Raw genomic sequence first — 10,728 nt, 5'->3', positions numbered from 1 at the left:
CACACCTCATCTATGGAATCCACAAGTCGTTGATGTACAGCTGATACCGAGCGCTCACATGCGTAAATGAGTGAGTGAAAGGAATTCAAAGATATACGCTTCAAGCTGAATCAATATTGCACTATAAGGAAAAATATATGGGAAGTTTATCTTAAATGCATTGTAGCCTCTCGAAGATAGATATGGACGACATCATACTGATCCGTAAGAATTTATTAGACACTTGCTCAAGAATCATAGAACCTATGAACCTAGAGCTATGATACCAACTTGTACGACCCAAAATCCAACTAGTCGTGATGGCACCTAACCCAACCCACTAGGTAAGACAATTAGCAATAATCTAATTCAAATGAGATTTACTGAGAAAAAAATGATGAAATAACTGAACTTTTATACAAAATCTCAAGGATTGGTAGTACAAATCATAAGCTTCTAAGATTTAGAGTTTACAAGCTGGTATGAAATAAATACATCATCTGTTCTAAAAATACATCAAAAGATTTATAAATCTAAAGCTACCAAGAAGAAGATGCAGCAATAATCAGAATGCAGGTACATCTTCAATCCCAGCTCCCGCCATACACAGCAACATCAGCTCCAAAATCTTCACGTAAGGTGCAGAAGTATAGTATAAGTACAACCGACCACATGTACTTAATAAGTAACAAACCTTACCTTAGGTTGAAAGTAGTGACAACCTTGAAAACCAGTTAGAGTCCAACACCAATAACCAAGAACAAATCGTAACAATATAATAAAAGCAGTACAAGTAATAACTCAAAGATATAATGCTCATCTCGTTTGCAGTTAAGGAAATTAGGCATGCTTTTCAGGTATAACAGTAAAACTCAAATCTTTCACCGAAATTACCAAAATATGAGAATATCATAAAACTTTGATTTTTCCCAAAAACTTTCAACAACATGTAAGACGTTTCATTATCAGATAGCATAGAAAAGTACATCTCTATGCCTACATGTCAATGTGCATGCGAAGCCATGAATGTCACAATACCGTTTAGCATGAAGAATGCATCTCTATGCATACATGCCAAGTATGCATGTCAAATGTAATGCATCACAGTGATGAACTCATGTACTCACACTCTTAGAGTACTCAATCTCACTGTCTCACACTCAATCACTCGGTACACTCAATCACTTGGCAATCGACACTCGGTACCTACACTCACTGCTGGTATGTCAGACTTCGGAGGGACGGATCCTGCCCATGCGCTAATATAAGCCAACATGGACTGTTGCAGCATGTAGCCCGATCCCGTCAGGAATCAATAGAACCTGTTATGGCGTGCAACCTGATCCCATTATGAATCAATAAAACTTGTTGCGACGTGCAGCCCGATCCCATCATGAATCAATAAAGCCTATTGTGGCATACAGACTGATCCCATAAATATCACTCACAAATAAACCCTCGGCCTCAACTTAGACATCAATCTCTCTAGTCTCTTGGGCTCACAAGTCTCATGTCAATCATCCCAAATAATGATACACGATGTAACATTAAATGATAACAGAGACTGAGATACGATATGCAAATGAATGAATGTGACTGAGTATGTAATTGCAATTTAAACAAATAACTCAACAGCAAAAATAACCTTTATGGTTCCCAACAGAATAATCATTTAGCCTAAACATGATTTCTAATATGGATCACATCTCAATTACTCTAGCATGTAGAAATTTCATGGATAGAAACAAGATTTGGTAACTATACAGTATCATAGAATCAATCGAGTCATAATTCACGTGGTGTACACCAACAAGCCCATCACCTAGCATGTGTTTCACCTCAACACCAAACACATAACATGTATGTCCAGGGATTCATACCCTCAGCACCAAGTTTAGAGGTGTTACTTACCTCGAACAAATCGAATCCAATACCGAGCAAGCCAAACAATACTCTAGAAATGCTATCCCGCACGTATTGACCTCCGAACGGATCGAAACTAGCCAAACGCAAATTGAGAAAATCAAATAATGCCAAAAAAAATAAACCCAATCGATAAAGGTCAAATCTTTAATCAAACGCTCAAAGTTAACCAAAAAGTCAACAAAAGTCAATGTCAGGCCTACCTTGGATTCTGAATCCAAGCTTACCCGGGAAAATACCGAACCAATACAAGCTCACATGAACAAAAACTAACTCAATAGGATTCCTATAGCTCAACCAATTCGCCAAAACACCGCTCTTGGGTGTTCATAACCCAAGAGTTCAACCCACACTAGTTAGATCTCATATCTCCCAAAATACTCCTCCAAAACTCGCCAAATTCGAGTATGTTATTCTCCTAATATAGGAGAACAAAACCCCAAAAGGAATCGAGAATAAATGTCTATAACCTATTTTTAATTTTGAAAATTTAGGACATAACTCTAGGTCTTGATTTAAAGAATTAAATGGGTTTTCAATTAAAATCATAGATTAAAGCTTAAACCAAGGGAATGAATCAAAAGGAAAATACTTAGGTTATAGTTTAGACTTTACCCCCATTGAAGAAACTTGAAGAACATCCTTGAATTTTTCCAATCCCAAACTTTTAAGATGAGAAAAACTCCAACAATAGTAATAACCAAATACGTCCAGTTGTTCTACCTCGTTTCTTGTGCTAAATGATTCCAAAACTCGTTTTTAATGCCTTCAATGGATTCCTCGTAAAACTCCAATCAAGTTAGGCTTTTGAACCACTTTATTTGACCTTATAATGAAGGAGATATGTTGATTTCAATATTTAAAAATAGTGCAAATTTTTAAATACGAATTCAGTGGTAATTTTCGTAATTAATTTGAAAAATCTAGCAACCCAATTCTTAGTAAAATGATCATAAATACCTTATACGATGTTGAAACTTGATGATTTCAGTTGCTATGGTACCAAAATTACGATACAGATATAATGATTTAGTCGAAATATGAATCAAAGACCGTTTTGGCAATATGGTAACATTTATGCTCAAATCGACGTCGAAGCCGAAAACAATCACCATACAACCCAAAGTTATCAAAAACTCCTCGAAATTTAACCAAACATTGTGGACATGTCCAAAATCATCATACAAACTTATTGGAATAATTAAAACCTGATTCCAAGTCCGTTTACCAAAAGTCAAACCTTGATTAACTCTTCCAATTACAACTTCTAAAACGAGAATTATTCTTCCAAATCAATCCCGAACCGCTCGAAAACCGAAACCTACCATACACGTAAGTCATAATACATAATATGAAGCTATTCAAAGTTTCAAACCACGAATAGAATGCTAAAGCTCAAAACGACCGGTCGGGTCGTTACAGTTATTAAAGACCATAATTCACTAATAAACCTGAGTTTTATTTTTACTCACGCAATCTGAGTATCCAAAATCTATTGACCATACTAATTCAACTTCGGCTAAAAATGCTTATTGAAAAGGTAAATCTATGTTGGGCCATGCCCATATTGTCGAGCCAAAGGCCTAATGGGCTAATTCTATTCTATTTTAATTTTCATTCCTATTCGGAATTGAATTAAATTTTATTCCTATTTGGAGTTGCTTTTGGCTTTAAGAGAAAAAATTACTCTTATATGCTAAAGTCTTTTAAAGATTTATATAGTGGAGCTTTTTGAATCTTTGTGATCTTGTAGTTTTTACCTTCGATTTGAAGGGTTTTTCACGTTAAAATTTAGTGTTCTTTATCTTGTTTATATTTAGATTTGCCTCTTTTCTCGGCATAACAAGTGGTATTAGAGCGAGGTTCAAGACAGGTTCATCTAGGCGAGTTTAGTTATAGGCGCCACCTATTTGACGGTAATCATGATTTTTGTATGAGAAATTTGACCAAACGGTTTCTCACATTGAGATAAACTTTGTGGTGGAGATGTAACATGTTGAAGGTTACGTGACAAATGTGGATCAAGTTTATTTTTTCAGAAAATTCAAGGCAAGGGGGACATTTGTTAGATGTTTGTCCAGATTTTTTTACCATATTTGGTTTTCCTATCTCTTGAAGGAAAGGGAAATATATTTACCATAATTGAGTTTTCCTTTTCTTAGAAGGATACTATATATCTCTCATATTTAGTAATCCCTTTTTTTAGGAGGAAAATGTTTAACGCTTTTATATATTGAAGATCATTCCTTCTTATTCAATAGCATCCACAATGTAGTCCTTAAGGAGTTTAAGAGTATTGTTTAGGCGGAGAATTTCGGGACAAGTGTTAGTTTATCACTTGTGTTTGCCTCTTTGTGAGGTTGTTCTCTCGATATTTTGTACTCTTTTTTCTATAGTGGATAGCTCATCCTTCGCCTGTGAACGTAGATCAAATAATCGAACCACGTTAATTATTTTTGTCTCTTTTGATATGTTTCTCTTTTGTTGTCTGATTTATCGTCGTTCAAGATTTGCTTTACTAGCTTACGCATGACACCTGATTATTTCGATCCTAACAATTTACATTACTATCAAGAAGTTCTTCATTTTCGAGGTTTAATTTTAGAAATTTCTAATTAATAGTAATTGACAAATTTCAATCTTTGTGCATACCAATTACAATTGAGCCCTTGAGAATGTAAGTGGGCATTTGAACATAAGAATTGTGAAATTTCGAAAAAAAGTAGAAAAAAATTCAAGTGAAATTGAAAACTATTTGAAAGTTAGAGTTTTGTTTGGACATGAATATAATTTGGAGCTATTTTTTTAAATTTTTATAAGTGATTTGAAGTGAAAATTATAAAAAATAGCCTTTTGGAGTTGTTAAGTAGGCGCTTGGCCATAAATTTTAAAGCTTTTTTTTCACAAAAATAAAATTCAAGTATGTGTTTGTTTATAAAAATAATCTAGTTTTTAGGAGATCTTGAAAACCAAAACTTCAAATCCCAAATATAGCTTAAGACCTCTTTTTGGGCCAAATCATGATCATTTGGAACTTTTCAGCTGGAAAAAAAACTTAACATGTCAAAACTTGCTCCAAAATTCATGTCCAAACACATTTTCAATTTCATATCAAACTTCATCTAAATCAAGTTTTTAAATAAATATTTGATAATCTATGTCCAAACGGGTCCTAAAATTTTCAAAAAACTCCGAAATTAAACTTTAAGTGAAATTTGAAATTTTCACAGTCAAACACTAATTTCAAAAAAAGTAAAAATTTTCCATAAAAAAGTGAAATTTTGTTATTGCCAAACAGCCCCTAAAACAGTCTTCATTTGTACACGTGGCAACCATGCAGAACGCGAGCACTGCTTATTCACCAATATATTTAGGTAGCTGATTAAAACCGCTCTTCCCTCTTATTTCTCTCCCTGCATCTCTAATTCAAATAGATACAACGCCATTCCCACGCCCAAAAGACTTCTGCCAAATAAAAACTCAACACATTCTCTCCCTCTCTTAGTTAATGCAACATTTTGCTTAATATCCATGGCAGACGAGAAGGATATTCCAAATCTTGACGTTCCAAAAAGTGACAATCTTGATTCCCAAAATGTTACTATCAGTATTGACAAGAGTCTATTGATCGATTTACAACAGCTTTCAATTGGACCTATTATCAGTGAAGCTCGTTATTCTGTGGTTTACCAAGGATTGTGAGTACCCCTTTTCTCTGATTGATTTCTACTTCTCTCAGTAGTTTCATTTTCTTGTTCTAGTAATCTTGCATTAATTTGTTGATTTGGGTTTTATCCGAATTTTCGTTCTTTGAATGGACTTGATCATTCTTGAATTGCCGGCCATATGAATCTGTTCCTTCTTATCTTTTGAGACTATTTTTCTGTCATTCTTGTTATATTTGTCTTTAGGGGCTAAATTATCTTTTAGTGCGTAATTCAGTTGCTATCTGTTTTGGGAATTAAGAATTGTTTCTATCTTCAAGTTAAGTGTGGTAAATGTTTTGGATTATTCAAAATTTTGTATGTAAGGTTGCTAATTGTCTGCATTATGCTTATTTCTTGATTAATTTATCATGTGATAATCTTCAAAACAGAAAAGAAAAGAAAAGAAAAGAGAAATTGTACAAACTGAAAGAAATGTCTGGTGCTTGTAGGAGAACATGTGAATTATGATACTGGAAAAAATTCTCTCTAGTATAGACTTTAGACTATATTACATTAATAGAGCATCCTGGATTGTGTGTGGTGGTCAAATATAAAAATTCATTTTCTCATTTAAAAACAAGTTTTGCATTTATGAGCGTCAGAGTATAGCCAGTCCTAAAAGTGAATAAAAGAGAGATATTGTGAGATTATAATGAAGTTAATTGATGTTTTTCTAAAAGGTCTTGAGACTTGAGTCTCTCTGCTAAAGCAGGCAGTGTGACTCAAATGAAGAATTTAATATTGGAGTAGTCCTATGAAAGGGGAGTTATGGAATGTTCCTTAAATTGTAATGGATCCCATCTCTTAGAACTACAATGTATAACTTTGCAGCTGATATATTAGTTTTCTTAAGTACTTCCTCTATTCCATTTTATCTGACAACATTTGATTGATAATCTGACTTATGAATACTGAGTTAATAGTGGAAGAGAATATTAAAGTAGTAGTTCAAAAGTAAGGTTGATATGAATACTGAGGTCTCTTTCAACTGTTTAGCAGAATTTGCAGATATACTATCTGTTCTTTTATCCAAAGTGCTTAAAATCTGCTACTTCTCTCACTGAATTGATAATTGGTAATCTGATGGGATTTCAGTAGTAACAGGATGACATAAATGAAGCTACGCTGATACTTCTGCTAATATATGAAATCCGAGAATATACTCTTGCAAAGGTCTTTTGTACTGAAGTTCATATTAATTGCTGTTCTGAAGCACATTTTTTATTTCATGTTCCAGATATAAATCACAGCCTGTTGCGATAAAAGTAATACAGCCAGAGAAATGCTCAAATGTAAGTCCCGAGAGGAAGGTGAAATTTGAAAGGGAAATTACGATGCTATCTAGAGTGAAGCATGACAACATTATGAAGGTATGTGGTGTTAACAAGAAATGTGTTTACCTTAGTTTAGCTGGAGTCACTGCGAGTTTTTACTTAATCGAAGAGTCTAAATCAAGAAGGACATTGTTGACTTTGATGTTTAACATAGGAAAGACAATATAATCGATAGCTATGTGTTGTATGTAATCATATCAAATATAAAGACCTGTTCAATATAGAATGTAGCATAGAGTATTGGTGATTGGTTTCCTTTTTACCGGTTATGCTTATTTCATCTAATCCTTGCAGTTTATTGGTGTCTCCATGGAACCAGCTTTGATATTAGTCACGGAGTTAATGAAAGGTGACACACTTCAGAAGTACTTGTGGAGCATCCGACCACATTGTCCGGATTTGAACCTTTCTCTAAGTTTTGCATTGGGAATTTCTCGGGCAATGGAGTATTTGCATGCCATTGGCATCATTCACCGTGATCTGAAGCCAAGTATTCCGCCTTATCTCTCAGTTCTCTATTTCGCTTCAAGTTTTATGTTTACGTGACTGAAGTAAGTAGGCAGTAGTACATTGAACTTTTTCATTCTCAAAATCTGTCTCATTCATTTGTAGGTAATCTACTCCTCACAGAAGACAAGACAAGAATTAAACTAGCTGACTTTGGGTTAGCTAGGGTGGTGGCAGAAACTGAAATGACCGCAGAAGCTGGTACATATCGCTGGATGGCTCCTGAGGTATATTTTACATTGAGCTAAAAATTTTACTTCCTGCTTAAAATCATATCATATGCTTACCTTTTCGCCGATGCCAGTTATTGTACACAGAACCAGCTGATTATGGGGCAAAGAAACACTACAATCATAAAGTAGATGTCTACAGTTTCTCGATGGTTCTATGGGAGCTACTCACCAACGACACTCCATTCAAGGGAAAAACCGACATAATGGCAGCGGATGCTACAGCTAAAGTATGGTTCTGTACCTTAGAATATTACAGTTATAATCATTTTCCATTGTGTTGAAGTTTGACTATATGCTACTAGTATTAGTTTAAACGTTGGAGTTATATAGATGCTTGCTTGGTATTGAGGCGTAATTGTTGGTGTTTTCACTGAGGTAGAATATAATTTTCATTTCCTTGGTAAAATTCCAGAATTTAAGGCCTAGCACGGATAACATTCCTAAGGAGATTTTACCCCTCATTAGCTCCTGCTGGTCGGAGGATCCAGCAGATCGACCAGAATTTGCGCAAATATCAGATATCCTTGCAAACATCCTTGGCGACGCATATATCCCACAGATGATAACTCCAGATCTTGCTGAGGGGGAGCAACCTGATGCATATACTCCGCAAACCATAACTCCAAACCTCTCTGATGTAGGTCAATCCGCGAGCCAAGAGATTGCTAATTCTCCTGGCACCAGCAGTTTGATGGATAAGGGTGCGGAAAATAAGAAGAAGAAAAGCAAGAGTTGGTTATGCTGTTTCAAGAGTGGCTACAATGACAATCTCCAATAAATGCAGTAGCTTTTCACTGGTCAAGGTAAATATAGATAATTGATGCAAGATTACAAGATCCTGCCTCTGCCAATTTTGCTATAGTTAGGATAACGGAAAGTATAGAATACACCATCATTCTTGACATTGTACAGAAAGCATTAGCATAGCATCTTCAACACAATAGAAAATGAATAAGGACAAGAGTATAGCTAATATCAACTCAACAACTCGCTATCTTTTGCGTATGCATTTCCTGCTGTATTTCTGCAATTATACAAAACATAATACCACGTCTGAGTTTTGCATGATGTAGCTTTTAATATGTTATCAGTTATGTTCATGGGATTCCAAGCTATGTAATGTATCATAGCAGTATTTGCGTATGCCAACATCTAATAAGGCAGCGTGGTGCACTAAGCTCCCACTATGTGCGGGGTCCAGGGAAGGGCCGGACCACAAGGGTCTATTGTACATAGCTTTACCCTACATTTCTACTGTGAAATCCGCGTGCGTAGACACCTATTGTGTGAAAGATTGTTACCTGGTACCTATGTCTTGGTAATTCTTTTAGTATTGCTGAAGTGCTGGTAGGACCTCAAGTGAACATTGTCCAAGACTTTAGGATCTCTACAATTAAAGATTAATGCAACTTTTCAGACCACTTATCTGAAGTTCAATCTAGTATTTGTACCCGTTACTTACTTGACTTAATCTAAAATTAGGACATCCATTGTTCTTTAAGCTCTTAATCTGACTTATGATTCAACTCCAAACGTTCACCATAACTTTTATGAATTGAGCATTCAACACAATATCAAATGGCCCATGATCCAAGTAGCCAACTGCCTATAATCAATTTAATTGACTAATATTATAAAGGGAATTAACATCCTGAAAAATAAAACATGTACTAACTTTTATGTGAATATTCTTTAATTTTAAATTTTTCATTTTAACTAAATGACATACTCTTATAATTACAAAAATATCATGACATGTTTACTATAAATTTTAGAGTAGTTTTAACGTTACCAAAAGTCTTTTACTTACTTATTAATATCCTTACCAATCAAACAGCATCATATATATATAAATGAAACGAAAGAAATACTACATTTGAGAGTGAAATTCTTGTATTTGTTAATAATTTAAAAGCAATTCTCCAAGGGTTTGCTGATACCTGATCAAGAGCACTTTTTACAACTGAATTAAAAAGAGTAGTATTATCAGCCCGTTTATAACTAAATAAATATAAAAACACATATAATTGATATTAACTAATTTAGAATTAATGCATAGTTAATTACCAGCGAAACTTCAATATCAAATGCCCTGCCCAAAAAAAATGGAAAAGAAATTATTATGAGTTGGTGTGGGTGATAAGTGAAGGAAATTTGCGGACCCATAAACATGGCTAATTTCAAATTGTGCAACCAAAGAGCAACATTATCATCTATTCTTTAGTTTAACCCCGTAAGGTAGAGATGATTATTTTCTATAATTCTGATCATTTCTGTTTGTCTTCAAAAATCATTACTTCCCCTGTCCAATCATCTATGCTAGTACTTTTCTGCTTTTATGCTACTCCAATAGGCAATTCTTAAGTGTAAATTGCCCCTTTTCTTTTTCTATTTTCTTGAGGAGAGAGGAGGGGTTGAGATGGAAGGACAGAAATAATCTTGAGATAAAAATTTTGTAGCGCTTTATTCCTTGTTTGGTTATTAATCTTGGGATAAGTTATCCTGGGATATAAAATAGTACCGGAATAACTTATACCCATCAGAGGGTGGAATAGCAATCTCATGATAAGTTATCCTAGGATAAAGCAGTAAAATTGACAATTCCGGGATTAATAAACATACCAAACAATCAAGAAGAATTAATATTAGGATAACTAATCTCAACATAATTAATTTTAGTATAACTAATTCCAGTGTAACTTGTCTTCAAACCAAGCCCACTCGGTGCTCGAATTATATAATTAGTAAATAATTAACTATGCTGAGCTTGAATTATTATCACCAAAAAAGTACTACTGAATGTAGTAATTAATATTTCGAAGCTAACGACGAAATACCCTTGATTCTATCAGGAATTGTCATAGTAAAATGAAAGAGTGATAGGCTGATAGCATAGGGATTCAATGAAGAGAATTATAAAAGATCACGATTCAACTTTCATTAGAGAAAAGAAAACTAGATTTGTAAGTTTTTTCTTTTTTAAAAAAGAAAAAAAAAAAAAAAGGGTGATTGCAAAAAAAATCTTTTATTTTGTCGAAAATGAGC

At 34.3% G+C, this 10,728-nt stretch overlaps 1 protein-coding gene across 1 annotated transcript; it reads left to right on the top strand.

The window, feature by feature from the left end:
- Window positions 1–5,349: 5,349 nt before the first annotated feature.
- On the top strand, window positions 5,350–8,748 carry LOC104212761 (serine/threonine-protein kinase STY13-like). Its single transcript, XM_009762115.2, has 6 exons — window positions 5,350–5,600; window positions 6,847–6,979; window positions 7,238–7,433; window positions 7,556–7,677; window positions 7,755–7,910; window positions 8,096–8,748. Exons 1-6 carry the CDS (start codon window positions 5,434–5,436, stop codon window positions 8,459–8,461), a joined length of 1,140 nt encoding a protein of 379 aa, XP_009760417.1. The 5' UTR covers window positions 5,350–5,433; the 3' UTR covers window positions 8,462–8,748.
- Window positions 8,749–10,728: the final 1,980 nt, after the last annotated feature.

Source organism: Nicotiana sylvestris, chromosome 9, assembly GCF_000393655.2.
Source record: "Nicotiana sylvestris chromosome 9, ASM39365v2, whole genome shotgun sequence".
In the NCBI taxonomy this organism is placed as follows: Eukaryota; Viridiplantae; Streptophyta; class Magnoliopsida; order Solanales; family Solanaceae; genus Nicotiana; species Nicotiana sylvestris.
This window is presented reverse-complemented; position numbering and strand designations above follow the sequence as displayed.